Genomic DNA, 24,972 nt, shown 5'->3' on the forward strand with positions numbered 1-24,972 from the left:
TGATTGACCATCCACTGAGTGAAGAAATCTCTCCTCCTCTCACTTTCAGATAGCTTGTTCTCTTTCCTAATACTGACTCCTGGTTTTCGACCCTGCAAGGGGGCCTTTCTGCATCTGCTCTGTGTAACCCTCTTGAAAGCCTCTACAAGATCACTGAAGAAGGGCTTATGCCCGAAACGTCGATTCTCCTGTTCCCTGGATGCTGCCTGACCTGCTGCGCTTTTCCAGCAACACATTTCCAGCTCTGATCTCCAGCATCTGCAGACCTCACTTTCTCTACAAGATCACTGCCTGTTCTTCAAAGCCCCCAGAAAACTCAGTCCTGGTCTCCTCCGAGAGCAGCCCTACCATCCCAGGAATCAGGCAAGGGCTCCAAAACTACTCACAATGCTCCAGAAATGGCCTCTCAGTATTGAGGCGTTTTAAAATACTCTAACATACCCTGACGTCTCATTTCTCTAATGATAAATTAGCTGAACCAAGGCTCATTTGCTCTAGTGTATCCTGCCTTATAATTCCAGATTCTAATAGTTATATTTGTCTTTCATCAGCTGCTATGGTCAGGTTTGTGCCCTTGGTATAGGAACATTAGCCCAGACCACAATGACAGTGTCACTGTGATGTAATCTCCCCCATATGCAGGAGTTCAATAATATCTTACCGTGCCAATACTAAATGGCCAGCTGTCCCATAATCCAACTTTGGCCAATTGGCAGGCTGGCTTTCAGAGCAAGCTGCAGCCCTTTAAGGGTTGCTGATACAGAGCTATCTGTGCTTGGGTATCACTGCTGTACTCCCAACATCACCCATCACTGTCACAAGTGAATTGTCGAACGTCAGGACAACATGTAACAAGATGGCAAACACAGACAGAGGAGCAGCAGTCCCAACATTCCAACACAGAACGTAATTATTTGCATTGATATGTACAGTGCTCACCTGATATCTGGGCTGAGACTGTTTGTGTGTGTGTGTGTGTGCATATCTGTGTGTTGTGTTTGTTCATGTATGTGTATTTGTGTGTGGGAGTGTACGGTTTTGTGTTTGTGCGTGCGAGTTTGTCTGTGTGTGTTGTGCATGTGTGTGTGTGTTTTTGTGTGTGCATGTGTGTTTGTGTGTCTGCATAGTTGTGTGGGAAGTGTGTGTGTGTGCATGCGCAGATGCACGTACAACATCCTCTGAGTTCTGAGGTATTTTAAAGTATTACATGCTAAGCTGGTGCAGATTCACAACAGGAATCATTTCTCCATTAGCCTGAGATAAACTAAACATTTACAATATAAAGCAAACCAGTAAATATCGAACACTAGTTGGGCCAACATTTACTGCCTATCCTTTACTGTCCTTGAGAGGTTGGTGTTGAACTGCCTTCTTTAACCTGTTCAGCGTACATAGTGTCGGTATGGAGCTGGTAAGGAGGCAGATCCAGAATTTTGATCCGGCAACATTCTTATCACCAACACAGGCAGGAAAGATTCCCCAATCTATCCTTATACCATTCAAACCAAGCTCAGGAGGTGGAAGGACAGTGCACTCGAACCTTCCTGAAAGAAGTGATCTGTTTCCTCATAAAACCTTTGCCCGTGGCTCCTGTCCATGCATTCCATTGGTACAAAGTTAAATCACTGGCCTAAGTACTTTCTTTGTTTTAAAATCAACCTTTCAGGGCATGTTGTGGTATATCTCTAGGATGGGGAGGGCTTGAAACAGCAGCAGACTTTGCTGGATAAACTCAGCAGGTTTGGCAGCATATGTGGAGAACAAAATAGAGTTAATGCTCTGAGTCTGTTGACCCTTCTTCAGAACTGACAGTAGCTCAGAATAGAGGGATTGGGTAGTAGGGGAAGGAGTAACTGCTGGATGGAGGTAGAGTCCAGAGAGAGAGAACAGCGGAGAAAGGAATGGATAATGGTGAGCCGGGGAGAAAGCAAAGCTGTTAATGGGACCGTTAATGGGTGAAAATGTGTTGACTGTGATGATCGGTGGAATCTGGGTCTTCTAAGCCAGAAGGATGGACACTACCAATATGCCATGCTGTGTCCTAATCAGCTCCAATTGATAACTTTATCCAGTTCATGTTAGTCTGTGGCGCAGCAATAGGTGAGTGTTAAATGCGTTCTCCTCTGGTTCAGTTTGGAGAAATTCTATGTTGAAGGATCAAATTTGAACAGTGCTCCCACAGTAGTTCAAAGGGTTCTTGTGGTACAATGGTAGTTTCCCTACCTCTGAGATAGCAGCTTCAATTTCCAACTGCTCTGGAGGTGTGTAGTCACATCTCTGAGTTGCTGGACGAGGAAAAACCCTGGACTCAAGACTGGTTTTTATTTTGCAGAATCCTACATACCACCCTCAGCTGATCGGAAAGGGAGCTTCAAGGGAAAGGTAAGACTTTATACATGTGACCCTTCTGAGAGATTCTGGAATCTCTCTCTCTTGGTTTACAAGAGGATGTGGGGGAGCCGGTGTTGGACTGGGGTGGACAAAGTTACAAATCACACGACACCTGGTTATAGTCCAACAGGTTCATTTGAAATCCAATGCTTTTGGAGCGCTGCCCCATCGTCACCTTCCAGCCTGGAATCATTGTTGTCAATCTTCCCTGCCTGGTATGGCAGGTTCCTGACTGATTGGCAGAGGTCCACTCAGGCTCAATCACTGCATGAAATCTGACGGGTATCCAGCACCAGGTTTGGAGATTTAGAAGGGTTCTTCTGGCACAGTAGTAGTGTCCCTAAGTCTGGACCAGAAGGTTCAAGCCTTGCCTGGTCTGCAGTGCTGTCACAGCATGTCTGAACAGGCTGATTAAAAACACGCTGCAGGTTTAATCAAGGCAGCGAAGAATTGAATTTCACCCCCTCCCTTCAGTCGTAGTAAGGAAGGAAATGTATTTCTGATTCCTTGTTTATCGATATCTACTTTCTTCTTAAAGTTAGCACAGGGTTGGGGGGGGGGGGGGGGGGGGGGGGCGCGAAATGCCACACACCATCACCATAGGGATGCCTGGGATCACTTTCACAAGTAATTCTGCAATTGGTCCGACATAATATAGTTACATCGTCAACTGAACCCGAAATTAAAGGTTTGACCATGCTGGGGTTTACAAAAAACGCGATACAAAAATTGTGCCTCCTGACATAAGATTGAAAATTTACTTTTTATTCATTCACGGGGTGTGGGCTAATACTTATTGCCCTTCCCTAATTGCCCTTGAGAGTGTGGTGTGGAGCTGCCTACTTGGGGCAGCACCATGGCTCAGTGGTTAACACTGCTGCCTCACAGCGCCAGGGATCTGTGTTCAATTCCAGCCTTGGGTAACTGCCTGCGTGGAGTTTGCACATTCTCCCCGTGTCTGCATGGGTTTCCTCCCACAGTCAAAGATGTGCAGGTTAGGGTGGATTGGCCATGTTAAATTGCCCCATATTGTCCAGGGATGTGCAGGCAAGGTGGGTTAGCCATGGGAAATGCAGGGTTACAGGGATAGGGTGGGATGCACTATAGAAGGTCGGTGTGGGCTGAATGGCCTGATTCCACACTGTAGGAGCTCTATGAATACAGCTGTGCAACTTAGAGAGTCATAGAGATGTACAGCATGGAAACAGACCCTTCAGTCCAACTCGTCCATGCTGACCAGATATCCGACCCAATCTAGTCCCACCTACCGGCACCCGGCCCATATCCCTCTAAACCCTTCCTATTCATATACCCATCCAAATGCCTCTTAAATGTTGCAATTGTACCAGCCTCTACCACATCATCTGGCAGTTCATTCCATACACGGACCACCCTCTGCTTGAAAAAGTTGCCCCTTAGGTCTCTTTTATATCTTACCCTTCTCACCCTAAACCTATGCCCTCTAGTTCTTGACTCCCCCACCCTATCCATGCTCCTCATAATTTTGGAAACCTCTACAAGGTCACCCCTCAACCTCCGATGCTCCATCGAAAACAGCCCCAGCCTGTTCAGCTTCTCCCTATAGCTCAAACCCTCCAAAACTGGCAACATCCTTGTAAATCTTTTCTGAAGTTAGTGCAGGAGTCTTTAGTGGATAAAACTTGGTAAAGTATTTCAGAGGAGCAGGGAAGAGTCAATCACACTGCTGTGGGTCTGGAGTCACAAACTAGATAAAGCCTGGAGGTTTCCTTGCATGAAGGATTTTAGTAAGTCAGATAGGTTTTAGCAACAATCTGGCAGTTACCATTACGGACAGGAGCTTTTTATTACACATTTATTTAATTAGTCTCCCGGTGTTACCGAAAATGAATATTGCTGAAAAGAGTATCAAATCTTTTCATTTTGCACTTCAGGGTTGATGCACAGAGTACCAAATTTCAAAGGGAACTACAATTTATACTGAATGAGAGAGAGAGGTTGGCAAGTCGACTCTGATTAGTCGGCAAGTCGATTCTGATTGGACAAGGCATTGCCGCGGAAAATAAACCAAGCAACTATCGCACCCCCTACCCCCATTACCGCCAATGCGTTTGTTTATTTCAGAGAAGATAGAAAGCAGAGATGTGTTTATTTCACGAAGCAAGTTTGAATCTTCAGTGCTTACGATGGGATTTGAAGCGATGTCACCAGATCATTAGTCCTCGCGATTACCGGCCAGTTGCACAATTATTAGGCTACCCTGTTTTATAAGGGAAGTTTTCTTGCAGTTTCAGGACACAGATTTTTGGCTCCAAAGCTCTCTGGGTACACAATGAGCTCTGGGTGAAATGAACAGCTCCATGGTTGTCTGTTTATGTCAATCAGGAACGGTCAGGTACAAAATGAGCAGAATTGCATGGAATACTATTTTGCTCAGTTTACTCGGTTTTGTTATTTCTTTAGGAGAACATCAAAGAACTGAAGAACAGATCCCTTGGGGAAATGAACACCGAAGAAGTTTGTGAGTGGGTCAGAGGGCTGGGACTGGAGAGGTGTATTCCTACAATCAAAGGTGACATTCATGCTAAGAGCCTCTTTGGCCCAGTTTCAATAACACTTCATAAAGTGCTGTGCAAATTGTCCCTGCTTTTAGCACAGCTGTTTAATGTCTGTTGCTTCAGGTTTCCGTAATGCTTCCAGTTCTCAGCTCCACCACTAGATCATGGGGAATACACACTATGTCAGGGGCCGCTGTACATTTTACTAAACATTTTCTGTAAATGGAGCCAGATGGTGACTCCTCTGGTGGTGCTGGTGATATGTTTCACTTCTGGTTCACCAGCAGCCACACGACCCTTCAAAATCCCGGCGTTACTCTCATTCCGGGCCCCTTGAGCATTCCACAGAGTTAAGTGTTCCTCCTCTGACATCCATGGGGGTGGAGACTGAGGGCCTGAGCCCTGGAGTGATCTCCCTAAATCCGTCTGCCACTCTTCCCAATGAGCAGCTGCTGAAAGGGGAGCATGAGCGGGAGCCATATTGTTGTCAAGCTGGGTGTGTGGTCTGGTTGGCATGGCATCCCAATGGTACAGTGGCTCAGTGGTTAGCCCTGTGGCCTCCCAGCGCCATGGACCCAGGTTCGACTCCAGCCTCGGGTGACTGTCTGTGTGGAGTTTGCACGTTCTCCCTGTGTCTGCGTGGGTTTCCTCCGGGTGCTCCGGTTTCCTCCCACAGTCCAAACAAGTGCAGGTTAGGGTGGATTGGCCGTGCTAAATCACCCATAGTGTATGGGTGGATTAGCCATGGGGAATGCAGGGTTACAGAGACAGGGTACAGGGTTAGGTCTGGGCCAGATGCTGTTCAGAGGATAGGTGTAGACTGAATGGGTTGAATGGCCTGCTTTTGCACTGTAGGAATTCTATGATTAACTATTGGCGGGGGTGGGGGGGGTGCGTTTGGGGGTGGCGCGGTTGGGTGGGGATGAGAGTTCCTGCTTGCTTTGGTCTTATGGTGCCAGCTTGTCGGGCATTGGCAACTGAGCGGCGTCTCGGGCAGGACTGAGGGACCCCCCACCCCCCCAGCAGACCACCCCCCTGGTAGACCAGGCACCTTTCTGTGTGAGCCACAGCTGCTCCAGTGACATCCAAGGCTGGGGGAAGGGAGCCACCATTTCCTGTCGCGAGGGCTCTGCATCGACCTCTGATGTTTTAAACTGCACCTTTCCCCTTCTGCCACCCCAGAGAGCAAATTGCGAGGACAGCAGTTGGTGTCCATTGACCTGGACACTCTCGCCCATCTTCAGTTGGAAACCATTGAGGAGAAAGAGATTCTCCTGGCGTCCATTTACAAAGAGCTCCACCCAATGGACACAGGCAGCCAACGTCTTGATGATCTGCTCGGTAAGAACTGACTGGGTGCAGGGAAGTCACACCAAACCCCTAGCTCTTACTTTAGACAGGACTGAGGGCTTTAGGGTGGGATTCCTGTGGAGGAGTAGGGGTGAGAGGGGCAATTAGAGGCTGAATGGGGGAGAGAGAGAGTGAGAGCAAAACACTGGGCCGTTGATAGCAAGGAGCAAGTGTTGGTCATGTGGATGTCCGAGAGAAAAGGAGTGTTTGAAGATAGCAGACAGAGAAGGACAGAGTTCAGGAGACTTAAAGGGAGAAAGAATTGGCAGATAATCGGAATTTTTACCTTTACAACACATGCCACACTGTTACTAACCAGAACTTTGCAAAGCAGTATGTCATCCGTCAGCTATCTCTCTCTCTCTCTCTCTCTCTATTTCTGAACCTATTGCCATTACCAGGCATTTCCCATATAAATCTTTCTAAAATTTTCTTTATCTGGTCTGCAAACCACAGTGTTTATATGTTTAAAATGCAATGAAAATGAATGGGCTGAGGCCTCGCTCTCAAAATAAGACATACAGAAATTGCAAAGTTAAAAATCACACAACACCAGGTTATAGTCCTACAGGTTTAATTGGAAGCACTAGCTTTCGGAGAGCTGCTCCTTCATCAGGTGATAGTAGTCTATAACCTGGTGTTGTGTGATTTTTAACTTTGTACACCCCATTCCAATACCGGCATCTCCAAATCAGAAATTGCACACAGAGTCATAGAGATGTACAGCACAGAAACAGACCCCATGGTCCAACTCATCCATGCTGACCAGATATCCTAAATTAATCTAGTCCCATTTGACAGCATTTGGCCCATATCCCTCTAAACCCTTTTTATTCATGTACCCATCCAGATGCTTTTTAAATGTTGTAATTGTACCAGCCTCCACCACTTTCTCTGGCAACTCATTCCATACACGTACCACCCTCTACGTGAAAAAGTTGCCCCTTTTAAAACTTTTCCTTCTCTCCCTCTGCCCTCTGTTTTGGGATCCCCTACCCTGTGGAAAAAACCGTGACTATTCACCCCATCCATGCCCCTCATGATTTTATAAATCTCTATAAGGTCACCCCTCAGCCTCCAGTGCTCCAGGGAAAACAGCCCCAGCCTATTCAGCCTCTCCTTATAGCTCAAACCCTCCCACCCCACAACATCCTTGTGTAAGTCTTTTCTGAATCCTTTCAAGTTTAACAATATCCTTTCTATAGCAGGGAGACCAGAAATGAATGCAGTACTCTAAAAGTGGCCGAACCAATGTCCTGTACAGCCACACCATGACCTCCCAACCCCTGTATACAATTGGTATTAATTGCCCTGGCTTTAATTTCACAACATGCCCATCATTCTGAGATTGCAATCTTATTATGAGTTTGACAAAAAGATTCAGAGAGAGAGAGGGGGAGTCTGTTCCTACGTTGATTCTGATTATACACTTTTCACTGTGTCTCAGTACACGTGACAATAAATTCAATTCAATACAAGTCAATTCAATTTAATTCAATTCAATTCAATTCAATACACATGCCATGTTGTCGCTAGCTACTGCTTAGATCTTGCAACGCCATTGACATCCCGGCTATAAATCCGTTAGATATTTTTACGGCAACACCTGATCAACTCATTATTTCTGTTAAGTTTATACTGGAGATGTCGCAGGCTAGATTATACATTGGGAGCTGGTGGGACTATCACAGGTAAAAGCCAACGCTAGTGCGTTCAATGCCTTAATTAAATCAACGAAGCTGAAAATGAAGTTGATATTTGCAAATTAGCCTCTTGAATCCCGAAATAGGGACAACTTTTCATTAGGGTGAAATCCCAGCAACCTCCCATCTTGTGGTCTGGGGTGCCACCTAGTGCAGTAATTGCAAGTTGGGTCGATAAAAGGGAGATCCCATTATAAAAGTTTGATGCAGAAGCAGTAGCTGATAATGGTTTAGGAATGGCTAAAGCCTCAGAGATCGAAAGAGAGAGAGTTAGCTATAGTCCAGCTATAGTTCTGTTTAATGACGTTCTTTGTAATAATATCATTTTAATGATCTTCTAACTAGCCCATTGCTTTACTTGCAATGAGTCGAAACAATATAGGACCTAGGAGCAGGAGTAGGACATTTGAGCTGGATCTGCCATTTAATATGACTGTGGTGGGACTGGTTTGTTCTCGTTTCTGCTTCCCTACCTCTTCCACCCTCCCCCTCAAAACCCCCAATCTCGACTCCCTCATCTATCAAAAATCTCTCTAGCTCAGCCTCAAATAAATTCAAGTTAAAAATCACACGACATCAGGTTATAGTCCAACAGGTTTGTTTGGTAGCAGCACTCTGAAGCGAGTGCTTCCAAATAAACCTGTTGGACGTTAACCTGGTGTCGTGTGATTTTTAACTTAGCCCACCCCAGCCCAACACTGGCTCCTCCACATCTAATAAATTCATTGACCCACCCAAACCTCCCAAGAAAATCAAAAATTCTCCTCAGCTTTGGTCTTAAAAGCGAGACTCCTTATCCTTAAAGTGCATCCCCCTCATTCTAGTCTCTCCCACAGGGGTAAAGATCCTGTTGATATCCCGTTAAATCACCTCAGAATCTTGCATTTCACAATAAGGTCACCTCTCATTCTTCCAAATTCCAAAGGATAAAGATCCCAACTATCCAATCTTTCTTCCGAAGGTAAAGACCTTCATCCCAGCAGTTCCAGTCACCTCAGGCTTCTCTGAGCTGCTTCTAAAGCCATTCTATAGATAACGTTTTCAACTACAGAACTGCAGCTGGGATCAACGTGGAGCTGCAGCAAAATATTAACTTCTCTTATGTTCCAGTCTCCTGCAGTTAAGTCCAAACATTTCATTTCCACCCTGGGTCACGGATTATACAGGGGTCTGGGTCGAGGTGGAGAGGCCTCAGTAACATCCGGAATTAATCCTGGATCATCATCACCGTAATTCTGATGGGGGTGAAGTGTCGGTAACAATTGGTTGTCTAAGGAAATCATATTCTGGATTAGTGGTGCTGGAAGAGCACAGCAGTTCAGGCAGCATCCGAGGACAGGCAAAATCCGAGGACAGGCAAAATCCGAGGACAGGCAAAATCGACGTTTCGGGCAAAAGCCCTTCATCAGGAATAAAGGCAGAGAGCCTGAAGCATGGAGAGATAAGCTAGAGGAGGGTGGGGGTGGGGATAGAGTAGCATAGAGTACAATAGGTCAGTGGGGGAGAAGATGAAGGTGATAGGTCAGGGAGGAGAGGGTGGAGTGGATAGGTGGAAAAGGAGCTAGGCAGGTCGGACAAGTCCGGACAAGTCAAGGAGACAGTGTTGCTGGAGGTTAGAAACTAGGATGAGGTGGGGGAAGGGGAAATGAGGAAACTGTTGAAGTCCACATTGATGCCCTGGGGTTGAAGTGTTCCGAGGCGGAAGATGAGGCGTTCTTCTTCCATGTGTCTGGTGGTGAGGGAGCGGCGGTGAAGGAGGCCCAGGACCTCCATGTCCTCGGCAGAGTGGGAGGGGGAGTTGAAATGTTGAGCCACAGGGCGGTTTGGTTGATTGGTGCGGGTGTCTCGGAGATGTTCCCCTAAAGCGCTCTGCTAGGAGGCGCCCAGTCTCCCCAATGTAGAGGAGACCGCATCGGGAGCAACGGATACAATAGATGATATTAGTGGATGTGCAGGTAAAACTTTGATGGATGTGGAAGGCTCCTTTAGAGCCTTGGATGGAGGTGAGGGAGGAGGTGTGGGCACAGGTTTTACAGTTCCTGCGGTGGCAGGGGAAAGTGCCAGGATGGGAGGGTGGGTCGTAGGGGGGCGTGGACCTGACCAGGTAGTCACGGAGGGAACGGTCTTTGCGGAAGGCGGAGAGGGGTGGGGAGGGAAATATATTCCTGGTGATGGGGTCTGTTTGGAGGTGGCGGAAATGTCGACAGATGATTTGGTTTATGCGAAGGTTGGTAGGGTGGAAGGTAAGCACCAGGGGCGTTCTGTCCTTGTTGCGGTTGGAGGGGTTGGGTCTGAGGGCGGAGGTGCGGGATGTGGACGAGATGCGTTGGAGGATTTTTACCTAAGGAAATCATAGCCTACTCAGGAACCAAAAGAGAAAATGCTGGAAAATCTCAGCAGGTCTGGCAGCATCTGTAAGGACAGAAAAGAGCTGACGTTTCGAGTCTAACTGACCCTTTGTCAAAGCTGCTGGCCTTTGTTGAGAACAGCATGCTCAGCCTCAGACAGGGGAAGGTCAGAGGGCATGGTGAACACACAGCAAGGGCTGGGGTTGGAAGAGATGGGGTTCGAGGGATTGGGACTGTTGGAAGGTGGAGGGTGGGCAGGGGTGTGGATGAAAAGTTGAAGCTTGCGTTCCTTAACATCTACAAGAAACAGGAAAAATATGGAGTTAAGGCGTCGAATAATACGAAGGATGAAATGAAACTGTGGACCAGGACAGCTTTGAGAGAGAGTAAGTCGGTGCTGCTGGAGAGAGGTGTCGAGTGCTTTCATGTGGCGGCGCATGGCCCTGAGTGTGGCTTTTAGGGTGCGGCTAGAACAGCAGTTGGAAAAATGTTGTATATCGTGCAAGTACCTGTAATCCTGGAGGCAGCATGCAGGGTGAAATTTGAGTTAAAATCCACGTGGAGTAAGTCAGAGGCGAAGACAGTCACTGAGGAAGGAAATATGGCTGTGGAAGCGAGTCTTAGTAAATACCTTGTCAGCTTTGACAAAGGGTCATTTAGACTCGAAAGGTCAGCTCTTTTCTCTCCTTACAGATGCTGCCAGACTTGCTGAGATTTTCCAGCATTTTCTCTTTTGGTTTCAGATTGCAGCATCCGCAGTAATTTACTTGTAGCCTCCTCAGGATCTGGCCAACTTAATGCTGATGGGCCAAGATGGGCCAAATGGCTCCCTGCTGTGCTACATCATTTCTATGGTTCGATACAGTGCATTTTTTTAATTCTTTCACGGGAAGTGGAGACCAGCATTTACTTCCCATCCATAATTGCTAAGGGCAGCTAATAGTCAACTACATCGCTCTGTGCACCCGGAGTCACTTGGAATGGGTCTGGGTGGGTTACTCTTCGGAGGATTGGTGTGGACTTGTTGGGCCGAAGGACCTATTTCCACACTGTAGAGATTCTACCCATGCCTAGTATGATTTCTCCATATGAAGTCTTAATGAGAACAAATGGTCTTATGCTTAGCTTTTCATTTGTAGCCCTCGTAGGGCTTCCTACATCTTGCAATCCCCTTTCAAGTTAGTTTAACCTTTTTACCCCAGTGTTCTCACTCACCATTCAACACACATGTCTGATTAGTGTGTGACATTTGAAAAGCAAAACCTGTCACCTGTAATGGTTCAGAATCCTCATCTGAACTGTAAAGAGCTACTCCATTCCTGATGGGCAAACCAACTCCAGTTACTAAACAAACTCCAGCGTTGTAGTTTTGGACATTATTGGAAGACCGTGGAAGCTTTCGAGACGGTGCAGAGGAGATTTACCAGGATGCTGTCTGGACTGGAGAGCATGTCTTATGAAGAAAGATTGAGGGAGCTAGGGTTTTTCTCACTGGAGCGAAGAAAGATGAGAGGTAGCTTGATAGAGGTGTACAAGACGATCAGAGGTATAGATAGAGTAAATAGTCAGAGACTTTTTTTGCCAGGACAGAAATGGCTATCACGAGGGAGGATAATTTTAAGGTGATTGGACGAATGCTTAGGGGAGATGTCGGAGGGTGGTGGGTGTGTGGAATGCACTGTTAGCAGTGGTAGTAGAGTCAGATACATTCGGGACATTTAAGCAACTCTTGGATAGGCACATGGACGATAGTAAAATGAATGGTGTGTAGGTTAGTCTGATCTTAGAGTAGGATAAAAGGCCGGCACAACATCGAGGGTCGAAGGGCCTATACTGTGCTGTACTGTTCTATGTTCTATGGCATGCTGTACTGTTCCATGTTGTATATGCTGTACTTTCCTATGTTGTATGTGCTGTACTGTTCTATGTTGTATGTGTTGTACTGTTCTATGTTATACGGGCTGTACTGTTCTATGTTGTGTGACCTGCACTGTTATATGTTGTATGTGCCGTACTGTTCTATGTTGTATGGGCTGTACTGTTCTATGTTGTATGAGCTGTACTGTTCTATGTTGTATGTGCTGTACTATTCTATGTTGTATGTGCTGTACTGAACTATGTTGTATGTGCTGTACTGTTCTATGTTGTATGAGCTGTACTGTTCTATGTTGTATGAGGTGTACTATTCTATGTTGTATGTGCTGTACTGTTCTATGTTGTATGTGCTGTACTGTTCTATGTTGTATGTGCTGGTACTGTTCTATGTTGCATGTGCTGTACTGTTCTATGGTGTATGTGCTGTACTGTTCTAAGTTGTATGGGCTGTACTATTCTATGTTGCATGTGCTGTACTGTTCTGTGTTTTATGTGGTGTACAATTCTATGTTGTATGTGCTGTACTGTTCTATGGTGTATGTGCTGTACAGTTCTAGGTTGTATGGGCTGTACTGTTCTATGCTGTATGTGCTGTACTATTCTATGTTGTATGTGCTGTACAGTTCTATGTTGTATGTGCCATACTGTTCTATGTTGTATGTGCCGTACTGTTCTATGTTGTATGAACTGTACTGTTCAATGTTGTATGTGCCGTACTGTTCTATGTTGTATGTGCCATACTGTTCTAAGTTGTATGTGCTGTACTGTTCTATGTTGTATGAACTGTACTGCTGCATGTTGTATGTGCTGTACTGTTCTATGTTGTATGTGCTGTACTGTTCTATGTTGTATGTGCCATACTGTTCTATATTGTATGTGCTGTACTGTTCTATGTTATATATGCTGTACTGTTCTATATTGCATGTGCTGTACTGTTCTATGCTGTATCTGTTGTGCTGTTCAGTGTTGTATGTGCTGTAACATTCTATGTTGTACGTGCTGCACTGTTCTATGTTGTATGAGCTGGTACTGGTCTATGTTGTATGTGTTGTACTGTTCTATGGTGTATGTGCTGTACTGTTCTATGGTGTATGTGCTGTACTGTTCTATATTGCATGTGCTGTACTGTTCTATGCTGTATCTGTTGTGCTGTTCAGTGTTGTATGTGCTGTAACATTCTATGTTGTATGTGCTGTACTGTTCTATGTTGTATGAGTTGGTACTGTTGTATGTTGTATGTGCTGTACTGTTCTATGTTGTATATGCTGTAATGTACTATGTTGTATGAGCTGTACTGTTCTATATTGTATGTGTTGTACTGTTCTATGTTTTATGTGATGTTCTGTTCTATGTTGTATGTGCTGTAATGTTCTATGTTGTATGAGCTGTATTGTTCTATGTTGTATGTGCTGCACTGTTCTATGTTGTATGAGCTGGTACTGTTCTATGTTGTATGTGCCGTACTGTTCTATGTTGTATGTGCTGTACTGTTCAATTGTGTATATGCTGTACTGTTCTATGTTGTATGTCCTGTACTGTTCTATGTTGTATGTGCCGTACTGTTCTATGTTGTATGAACTGTACTGTTCTATGTTGTATGTGCCGTACTGTTCCATGTTGTATGTGCCGTACTGTTCTATGTTGTATGAGCTGTACTGTTCTATGTTGTATGAACTGTACTGTTCTATGCTGTATGTGCTGTACTGTTGCATATTGTATGTGCTGTACTGTTCTATGTTGTATGAGCTGTACTGTTCTATGTTGTATGTGCTGTACTGTTCTATGTTGTATGAGCTGTACTGTTCTATGTTGTATGTGCTGTACTGTTCTATGTTGTATGTGCTGGTACTGGTCTATGTTGTATGTGCCTATGTTGTATGTGCCATGTTGTATGTCTATGGTGTATATGTACAGTTCTATGTTGTATGTGCCATACTATTCTATGTTGTATGTGCTGTACTGTTCTATGTTGAATGTGCCGTACTGTTCTATGTTGTATGAACTGTACTGTTGCATGTTGTATGTGCTGTACTGTTCTATGTTGTAGGAATTGTACTGTTCTATGTTGGACGTGCCGTAATGTTGTATGTTGTATGTGCCGTACTGTTCCATGGTGTAGGAGTTGTACTGTTCTATGTTGTATGTGCCGTACTGTTCTATGTTGTATGTGTCGTACTGTTCTATGTTGTATGTGCTGTACTGTTCTATGTTGTATGGGCTGTACTGTTCTATGTTGTATGTGTCGTACTGTTCTATGTTGTATGTGCTGTACTGTTCTATGTTGTAGGAGTTGTACTGTTCTATGTTGTATGTGCCGTACTGTTCTATGTTGTATGGGCTGTACGGTCCTATGTTGTATGAGTTGGTACTGTTGTATGTTGTATGTGCTGTACTGTTCTATTTTGTATGTGCTGTACTGTTCTATGTTGTATGTGCTGGTACTGTTCTATGTTGTATGTGCTGTACTTATCTATGTTGTATATGCTCTACTGTTCTATGTTGTATGTGCTGTACTGTTCTATGTTGTATGAGCTGTACTGTTCTATGTTGTATGTGCTGGTACTGGTCTATGTTGTATGTGCCTATGTTGTATGTGCCATGTTGTATGTCTATGGTATATATGTACAGTTCTATGTTGTATGTGCCATACCGTTCTATGTTGTATGTGCCGTAGTGTTCTATGTTGTATGTGCCGTACTGTTCTATGTTGTATGAACTGTACTGTTCTATGTTGTATGTGCCATACTGTTCTATGTTGTATGTGCCGTACTGTTCTATGTTGTATGTGCTGTACTGTTCTATGTTGTATGAACTGCACTGTTCCATGTTGTATGTGCTATCCTGTTCTATGTTGTATGAGCTGTACTGTTCTATGTTGTATGTGCTGTACTGTTCTATGTTGTATGGGCCGTACTGTTCCATGTTGTAGGAGTTGTACTGTTCTATGTTGTATGTGCCGTACTGTTCTATGTTTTATGTGCCGTACTGTTCTATGTTGTATGAGCTGTACTGGTCTATGTTGCATGTGTTGTACTGTTCTGTGTTTTATGTGGTGTACTGTTCTATGTTGTATGTGCTGTACTGTTCTATGGTGTATGTGCTGTACAGTTCTATGTTGTATGTACCATACTGTTCTATGTTGTATGTGCCGTACTGTTCTATGTTGCATGTGCCATACTGCTCTAAGTTGTATGAGCTGTACTGGTCAATGTTGTATGTGCTGTACTGTTCTATGTTGTATGAACTATACTGTTCTATGTTGTATGAGTTGGTACTATTCTCTGTTGTATGTGCCGTAATGTTCTATGTTGTATGTGCTGTATTGTTCTATGTTGTATGTACTGTACTGTTCTATGATGTATGAGCTGTACTGTTCTATGTTGTATGTACTGTACTGTTCTATGTTGTATGAGTTGTACTGTTATATGTTGTATGTACTGTACTACTCTATGTTGTATGGGCTGTACTGTCCTATGTTATATGTGCTGTACTGTTCTATGTTGTATGTGCTGGTACTGTTCTATGTTGTATGTGCTGTACTGTTCTATGTTGTATGTACTGTACTGTTCTATGTTGTATGTGCTGTACTGTTCTTTGTTGTATGTGCTGGTACTGTTCTATATTGTATGTGCTGTACTGTTCTATGTTGTATGAGCTGTACTGGTCTATGTTGCATGTGCTGTACTGTTCTGTGTTTTATGTGGTGTACTGTTCTATGTTGTATGTGCTGTACTGTTCTATGGTGTATGTGCTGTACAGTTCTATGTTGTATGTACCATACTGTTCTATGTTGTATGTGCCATACTGTTCTATGTTGCATGTGCCATACTGTTCTATGTTGTATGAGCTGTACTGGTCTATGTTGTATGTGCTGTACTGTTCTATGTTGTATGAACTATACTGTTCTATGTTGTATGAGTTGGTACTATTCTATGTTGTATGTGCCGTATTGTTCTATGTTGTATGTGCTGTACTGTTCTAATTTGTACGTGCTGTACTGTTCTATGATGTATGAGCTGTACTGTTCTATGTTGTATGTACAGTACTGTTCTATGTTGTATGAGTTGTACTGTTCTATGTTGTATGTACTGTACTATTCTATGTTGTATGTGCTGATACTGTTCTATGTTGTATGTGCTGGTACTGTTCCATGTTGTATGTGCTGTACTGTTCTATGTTGTATGAGCTGTACTGTTCTATGTTGTATGGGCTGTACTGTTCTATGCTGTATGAGTTGTACTGTTCTATGTTGTATGTGCTGTACTGTTCTATGTTGTATGAGTTGTACTGTTCTATGTTGTATGAGCTGTACTGTTCTATGTTGTATGTGCTGTACAGTTCTATGTTGTATGAGTTGTACTGTTCTATGTTGTATGGGCTGTTACTGTTCTATGTTGTATGGGCTGTACTGTTCTATGTTGCATGTACTGTACTGTTCTATGTTGTATGTGCTGGTACTGGTCTATGTTGTATGTGCCTATGTTGTATGTGCCATGTTGTATGTCTATGGTGTATATGTACAGTTCTATGTTGTATGTGCCATACTGTTCTATGTTGTATGTGCCGTAGTGTTCTATGTTGTATGTGCCGTACTGTTCTATGTTGTATGAACTGTACTGTTCTATGTTGTATGTGCCATACTGTTCTATGTTGTATGTGCCGTACTGTTCTATGTTGTATGTGCTGTACTGTTCTATGTTGTATGAACTGCACTGTTCCATGTTGTATGTGCTATCCTGTTCTATGTTGTATGAGCTGTACTGTTCTATGTTGTATGTGCTGTACTGTTCTATGTTGTATGGGCCGTACTGTTCCATGTTGTAGGAGTTGTACTGTTCTATGTTGTATGTGCCGTACTGTTCTATGTTTTATGTGCCGTACTGTTCTATGTTGCATGAGCTGTACTGGTCTATGTTGCATGTGTTGTACTGTTCTGTGTTTTATGTGGTGTACTGTTCTATGTTGTATGTGCTGTACTGTTCTATGGTGTATGTGCTGTACAGTTCTATGTTGTATGTACCATACTGTTCTATGTTGTATGTGCCGTACTGTTCTATGTTGCATGTGCCATACTGCTCTAAGTTGTATGAGCTGTACTGGTCAATGTTGTATGTGCTGTACTGTTCTATGTTGTATGAACTATACTGTTCTATGTTGTATGAGTTGGTACTATTCTCTGTTGTATGTGCCGTAATGTTCTATGTTGTATGTGCTGTATTGTTCTATGTTGTATGTACTGTACTGTTCTATGATGTATGAACTGTACTGTTCTATGTTGTATGTACTGTACTGTTCTATGTTGTATGAGTTGTACTGTTATATGTTGTATGTACTGTACTATTCTATGTTGTATGGGCTGTACTGTCCTATGTTATATGTGCTGTACTGTTCTATGTTGTATGTGCTGGTACTGTTCTATGTTGTATGTGCTGTACTGTTCTATGTTGTATGTACTGTACTGTTCTATGTTGTATGTGCTGTACTGTTCTTTGTTGTATGTGCTGGTACTGTTCTATATTGTATGTGCTGTACTGTTCTATGTTGTATGAACTATACTGTTCTATGTTGTATGAGTTGGTACTATTCTCTGTTGTATGTGCCGTAATGTTCTATGTTGTATGTGCTGTATTGTTCTATGTTGTATGTACTGTACTGTTCTATGATGTATGAGCTGTACTGTTCTATGTTGTATGTACTGTACTGTTCTATGTTGTATGAGTTGTACTGTTATATGTTGTATGTACTGTACTATTCTATGTTGTATGGGCTGTACTGTCCTATGTTATATGTGCTGTACTGTTCTATGTTGTATGTGCTGGTACTGTTCTATGTTGTATGTGCTGTACTGTTCTATGTTGTATGTACTGTACTGTTCTATGTTGTATGTGCTGTACTGTTCTTTGTTGTATGTGCTGGTACTGTTCTATATTGTATGTGCTGTACTGTTCTATGTTGTATGAGCTGTACTGGTCTATGTTGCATGTGCTGTACTGTTCTGTGTTTTATGTGGTGTACTGTTCTATGTTGTATGTGCTGTACTGTTCTATGGTGTATGTGCTGTACAGTTCTATGTTGTATGTACCATACTGTTCTATGTTGTATGTGCCATATTGTTCTATGTTGCATGTGCCAAACTGTTCTATGTTGTATGAGCTATACTGGTCTATGTTGTATGAGCTGTACTGTTCTATGTTGTATGAACGATACTGTTCTATGTTGTATGAGTTGGTAATATTCTATGTTGTATGTGCCGTATTGTTCTATGTTGTATGTGCTGTACTGTTCTAATTTGTACGTGCTGTACTGTTCTATGATGTATGAGCTGTACTGTTCTATGTTGTATGTACAGTACTGTTCTATGTTGTATGAGTTGTACTGTTCTATGTTGTATGTACTGTACTATTCTATGTTGTATGTGCTGATACTGTTCTATGTTGTATGTGCTGGTACTGTTCTATGTTGTATGTGCTGTACTGTTCTATGTTGTATGAGCTGTACTGTTCTATGTTGTATGGGCTGTACTGTTCTATGCTGTATGAGTTGTACTGTTCTATGTTGTATGTGCTGTACTGTTCTATGTTGTATCAGTTGTACTGTTCTATGTTGTATGAGCTGTACTGTTCTATGTTGTATGTGCTGTACAGTTCTATGTTGTATGAGTTGTACTGTTCTATGTTGTATGGGCTGTACTGTTCTATGTTGCATGTACTGTACTGTTCTATGTTGTATGGGCTTTACGGTCCTATGTTGTATGTGCTGTACTGTTCTATGTTGTATGTGCTGTAAGTTCTATGTTGTATGAGCTGGTACTGTTCTATGTTGTATGAGTTGTACTTTTCTATGTTGTACGTGCTGTACTGTTCTATGTTGTATGTGCTGTACTGTTCTATGTTGTATGAGTTGTACTGTTCTATGTTGTATGAGCTGTACTGTTCTATGTTGTATGTGCTGTACAGTTCTATGTTGTATTAGTTGTACTGTTCTATGTTGTATGGGCTGTACTGTTCTATGTTGCATGTACTGTACTGTTCTATGTTGTATGGGCTTTACGGTTCTATGTTGTATGTGCTGTACTGTTCTATGTTGTATGTGCTGTAAGTTCTATGTTGTATGAGCTGGTCCTGGTCTATGTTGTATGAGCTGTACTGTTCTATGTTGTATGAGTTGGTACGGTTCCATGTTGTATGTGCTGTACTGTTCTATGTTGTATGAGTTGTACTGTTCTATTTTGTATGTGCTGCACTGTTCTATGTTGTATGACCTGGTACTGTTCTATGTTGTATGAGCTGTACGGTTCTATATTGTACGTGCTGTACTGTTCTATGTTTTATGTGGTGTACTGTTCTATGTTGTACGTGCTGTACTGTTCTATGTTGTATGAGCTGGTACTGTTCTATGTTGTATGTGCTGTACTGTTCTATGTTGTATGAGCTGGTACTGGTCTATGTTGTATGTGCTGTACTGTTCTATGTTGTATGGGCTGTACTGTTCTATGTGGTATGGGCTGTACTGTTCTATGTTGTATGTGCTGGTATTGGTCTATGTTGTATGTGCTGTACTGTTCTATGTTGTATGTGCTGTACTGTTCGATGTTTTATGTGCTGTACTGTTCTATGTTGTCTGTGCTGTACTGTTCAATGGTGTATGTGCTGTACTGTTCTATGTTGTATCGGCTTTACTGTTCTATGTTGCATGTGCTGTACTGATCTATGCTGTATGAGTTGTACTGTTCAGTGTTGTATGTACTGTACAGTTCTATATTGTATGTGCTGTATTGTCCTATGTTGTATGTGCTGCACAGTTCTACGTTGTATGAGCTGGTCCTGGTCTATGTTGTATGAGCTGTACTGTTCTATGTTGTATGAGTTGGTACGGTTCTATGTTGTATGTGCTGTACTGTTCTATGTTGTATGAGTTGTACTGTTCTATTTTGTATGTGCTGCACTGTTCTATGTTGTATGACCTGGTACTGTTCTATGTTGTATGAGCTGTACGGTTCTATATTGTACGTGCTGTACTGTTCTATGTTTTATGTGGTGTACTGTTCTATGTTGTACGTGCTGTACTGTTCTATGTTGTATGAGCTGGTACTGTTCTATGTTATATGTGCTGTACTGTTCTATGTTGTATGAGCTGGTACTGGTCTATGTTGTATGTGCTGTACTGTTCTATGTTGTATGAGCTGTACTGTTCTATGTTGTATGAGCTGTACTGTTCTATGATGTATGAGCTGTACTGTTCTATGTTGTATGAGCTGTACTGTTCTATGTTGTATGTGCTGTACTGTTTAATGGTATATGTGCTGTACTGTTCTATGTTGCATGGGCTGTACTGTTCTATGTTGTATGTGCTGTACTGTTCTATGTTGTATGTGCTGTACTGTTCTATGTTGTATGAGCTGTACTGTTCTATGTTGTATGTGCTGTACTGTTCTATGTTGTATGAGCTGTACTGTTCTATGTTGTATGAGCTGTACTGTTCTATGTTGGATGAGTTAGTGCTGTACTGTTCTATGTTGTATGAGCTGTACTGTTCTATGTTGTATGGGCTGTACTGTTCTATGCTGTATGAGTTGTACTGTTCTATGTTGTATGTGCTGTACTGTTCTATGTTGTATGAGTTGTACTGTTCTATGTTGTATGAGCTGTACTGTTCTATGTTGTATGTGCTGTACAGTTCTATGTTGTATGAGTTGTACTGTTCTATGTTGTATGGGCTGTACTGTTCTATGTTGCATGTACTGTACTGTTCTATGTTGTATGGGCTTTACGGTCCTATGTTGTATGTGCTGTACTGTTCTATGTTGTATGTGCTGTAAGTTCTATGTTGTATGAGCTGGTACTGTTCTATGTTGTATGAGTTGTACTTTTCTATGTTGTATGTGCTGTACTGTTCTATGTTGTATGTGCTGTACTGTTCTATGTTGTATGAGTTGTACTGTTCTATGTTGTATGAGCTGTACTGTTCTATGTTGTATGTGCTGTACAGTTCTATGTTGTATTAGTTGTACTGTTCTATGTTGTATGGGCTGTACTGTTCTATGTTGCATGTACTGTACTGTTCTATGTTGTATGGGCTTTACGGTTCTATGTTGTATGTGCTGTACTGTTCTATGTTGTATGTGCTGCAAGTTCTATGTTGTATGAGCTGGTCCTGGTCTATGTTGTATGAGCTGTACTGTTCTATGTTGTATGAGTTGGTACGGTTCTATGTTGTATGTGCTGTACTGTTCTATGTTGTATGAGTTGTACTGTTCTATTTTGTATGTGCTGCACTGTTCTATGTTGTATGACCTGGTACTGTTCTATGTTGTATGAGCTGTACGGTTCTATATTGTACGTGCTGTACTGTTCTATGTTTTATGTGGTGTACTGTTCTATGTTGTACGTGCTGTACTGTTCTATGTTGTATGAGCTGGTACTGTTCTATGTTGTATGTGCTGTACTGTTCTATGTTGTATGAGCTGGTACTGGTCTATGTTGTATGTGCTGTACTGTTCTATGTTGTATGGGCTGTACTGTTCTATGTGGTATGGGCTGTACTGTTCTATGTTGTATGTGCTGGTATTGGTCTATGTTGTATGTGCTGTACTGTTCTATGTTGTATGTGCTGTACTGTTCGATGTTTTATGTGCTGTACTGTTCTATGTTGTCTGTGCTGTACTGTTCAATGGTGTATGTGCTGTACTGTTCTATGTTGTATCGGCTTTACTGTTCTATGTTGCATGTGCTGTACTGATCTATGCTGTATGAGTTGTACTGTTCAGTGTTGTATGTACTGTACAGTTCTATATTGTATGTGCTGTATTGTCCTATGTTGTATGTGCTGCACAGTTCTACGTTGTATGAGCTGGTCCTGGTCTATGTTGTATGAGCTGTACTGTTCTATGTTGTATGAGTTGGTACGGTTCTATGTTGTATGTGCTGTACTGTTCTATGTTGTATGAGTTGTACTGTTCTATTTTGTATGTGCTGCACTGTTCTATGTTGTATGACCTGGTACTGTTCTATGTTGTATGAGCTGTACGGTTCTATATTGTACGTGCTGTACTGTTCTATGTTTTATGTGGTGTACTGTTCTATGTTGTACGTGCTGTACTGTTCTATGTTGTATGAGCTGGTACTGTTCTATGTTGTATGTGCTGTACTGTTCTATGTTGTATGAGCTGGTACTGGTCTATGTTGTATGTGCTGTACTGTTCTATGTTGTATGAGCTGTACTGTTCTATGTTGTATGAGCTGTACTGTTCTATGATGTATGAGCTGTACTGTTCTATGTTGTATGAGCTGTACTGTTCTATGTTGTATGTGCTGTACTGTTTAATGGTATATGTGCTGTACTGTTCTATGTTGCATGGGCTGTACTGTTCTATGTTGTATGTGCTGTACTGTTCTATGTTGTATGTGCTGTACTGTTCTATGTTGTATGAGCTGTACTGTTCTATGTTGTATGTGCTGTACTGTTCTATGTTGTATGAGCTGTACTGTTCTATGTTGTATGAGCTGTACTGTTCTATGTTGGATGAGTTAGTGCTGTACTGTTCTATGTTGTATGAGCTGTACGGTTCTATGTTGTATCTGCTGTACTGTTCTATGTTGTATGAACTGTACTGTTCTATGTTGTATGTGCTGTACTGTTCTATGTTGTATGTGCCGTACTGTTCTATGTTGTATGAACTGTACTGTTCTATGTTGTATGTACTGTACTATTCTATGTTGTATGGGCTGTACTGTCCTATGTTATATGTGCTGTACTGTTCTATGTTGTATGTGCTGGTACTGTTCTATGTTGTATGTGCTGTACTGTTCTATGTTGTGTGTACTGTACTGTTCTATGTTGTATGGGCTGTACTGTCCTATGTTGTATGTGCTGTACTGTTCTATGTTGTATGTGCTGTACTGTTCTTTGTTGTATGTGCTGGTACTGTTCTATATTGTATGTGCTGTACTGTTCTATATTGTATGAGTTGTACTGGTCTATGTTGTATGTGCTGTACTGTTCTGTGTTTTATGTGGTGTACTGTTCTATGTTGTATGTGCTGTACTGTTTTATGGTGTATGTGCTGTACAGTTCTATGTTGTATGTACCATACTGTTCTATGTTGTATGTGCCATACTGTTCTATGTTCCATGTGCCATACTGTTCTATGTTGTATGAGCTGTACTGGTCTATGTTGTATGTGCTGTACTGTTCTATGTTGTATGAACTATACTGTTCTATGTTGTATGAGTTGGTACTATTCTATGTTGTATGTGCCGTATAGTTCTATGTTGTATGTGCTGTAATGTTCTAATTTGTATGTGCTGTACTGTTCTATGTTGTATGTACAGTACTGTTCTATGTTGCATGTACTGTACTATTCTATGTTGTATGGGCTGTACTGTCCTATGTTGTATGTGCTGGTACTGTTCTATGTTGTATGTGCTGTACTGTTCTATGTTGTATGAGCTGTACTGTTCTATGTTGTATGGGCTGTACTGTTCTATGCTGTATGAGTTGTACTGTTCTATGTTGTATGTGCTGTACTGTTCTATGTTGTATGAGTTGTACTGTTCTATGTTGTATGTGCTGTACTGTTCTATGTTGTTTGGGCTGTACTGTTCTATGTTGCATGTACTGTACTGTTCTATGTTGTATGAGTTGTACTGTTCTATGTTGTATGAGCTGTACTGTTCCATGTTGTATGTGCTGTACAGTTCTATGTTGTATGAGCTGGTACTGTTCTATGTTGTATGAGTTGTACTTTTCTATGTTGTACGTGCTGTACTGTTCTATGTTGTATGGGCTGTACTGTTCTACGTGGTATGGGCTGTACTGTTCTATGTTGTATGTGCTGGTATTGGTCTATGTTGTAGGTGCTGTACTGTTCTATGTTATATGTGCTGTACTGTTCTATGTTATATGTGCTGTACTGTTCTATGTTGTATGTGCTGTACTGTTCTATGTTTTATGTGCTGTACTGTTCTATGTTGTCTGTGCTGTACTGTTCTATGTTGTATCGGCTGTACTGTTCTATGTTGTATGTGCTGGTATTGGTCTATGTTGTAGGTGCTGTACTGTTCTATGTTATATGTGCTGTACTGGTCTATGTTGTATGTGCTGTACTGTTCTGTGTTTTATGTGGTGTACTGTTCTATGTTGTATGTGCTGTACTGTTCTATGGTGTATGTGCTGTACAGTTCTAGGTTGTATGGGCTGTACTGTTCTATGCTGTATGTGCTGTACTATTCTATGTTGTATGTGCTGTACAGTTCTATGTTGTATGTGCCATACTGTTCTATGTTGTATGTGCCGTACTGTTCTATGTTGTATGAACTGTACTGTTCAATGTTGTATGTGCCGTACTGTTCTATGTTGTATGTGCCATACTGTTCTAAGTTGTATGTGCTGTACTGTTCTATGTTGTATGAACTGTACTGCTGCATGTTGTATGTGCTGTACTGTTCTATGTTGTATGTGCTGTACTGTTCTATGTTGTATGTGCCATACTGTTCTATATTGTATGTGCTGTACTGTTCTATGTTATATATGCTGTACTGTTCTATATTGCATGTGCTGTACTGTTCTATGCTGTATCTGTTGTGCTGTTCAGTGTTGTATGTGCTGTAACATTCTATGTTGTACGTGCTGCACTGTTCTATGTTGTATGAGCTGGTACTGGTCTATGTTGTATGTGTTGTACTGTTCTATGGTGTATGTGCTGTACTGTTCTATGGTGTATGTGCTGTACTGTTCTATATTGCATGTGCTGTACTGTTCTATGCTGTA

General features: G+C 42.3%; 1 protein-coding gene across 1 annotated transcript in view; it reads left to right on the top strand.

Moving 5' to 3' along the window:
* The window catches only part of LOC122553279 (uncharacterized), a 173,449-nt gene that overhangs the window by 26,675 nt on the left and 121,802 nt on the right, over window positions 1-24,972 (top strand). The window contains exons 4-7 of the mRNA XM_087991758.1: window positions 2,333-2,382; window positions 4,834-4,887; window positions 5,213-5,456; window positions 6,111-6,269. Of these exons, the coding sequence (XP_087847884.1) occupies window positions 2,333-2,382; window positions 4,834-4,887; window positions 5,213-5,456; window positions 6,111-6,269 (507 nt within the window). The remainder of the gene's footprint in view (window positions 1-2,332; window positions 2,383-4,833; window positions 4,888-5,212; window positions 5,457-6,110; window positions 6,270-24,972) is intronic.

This window comes from Chiloscyllium plagiosum, unplaced genomic scaffold (assembly GCF_037043375.1).
Source record: "Chiloscyllium plagiosum isolate Xiang-an unplaced genomic scaffold, Cpla_swu_hap1 HiC_scaffold_10, whole genome shotgun sequence".
Taxonomy (NCBI): domain Eukaryota; kingdom Metazoa; phylum Chordata; class Chondrichthyes; order Orectolobiformes; family Hemiscylliidae; genus Chiloscyllium; species Chiloscyllium plagiosum.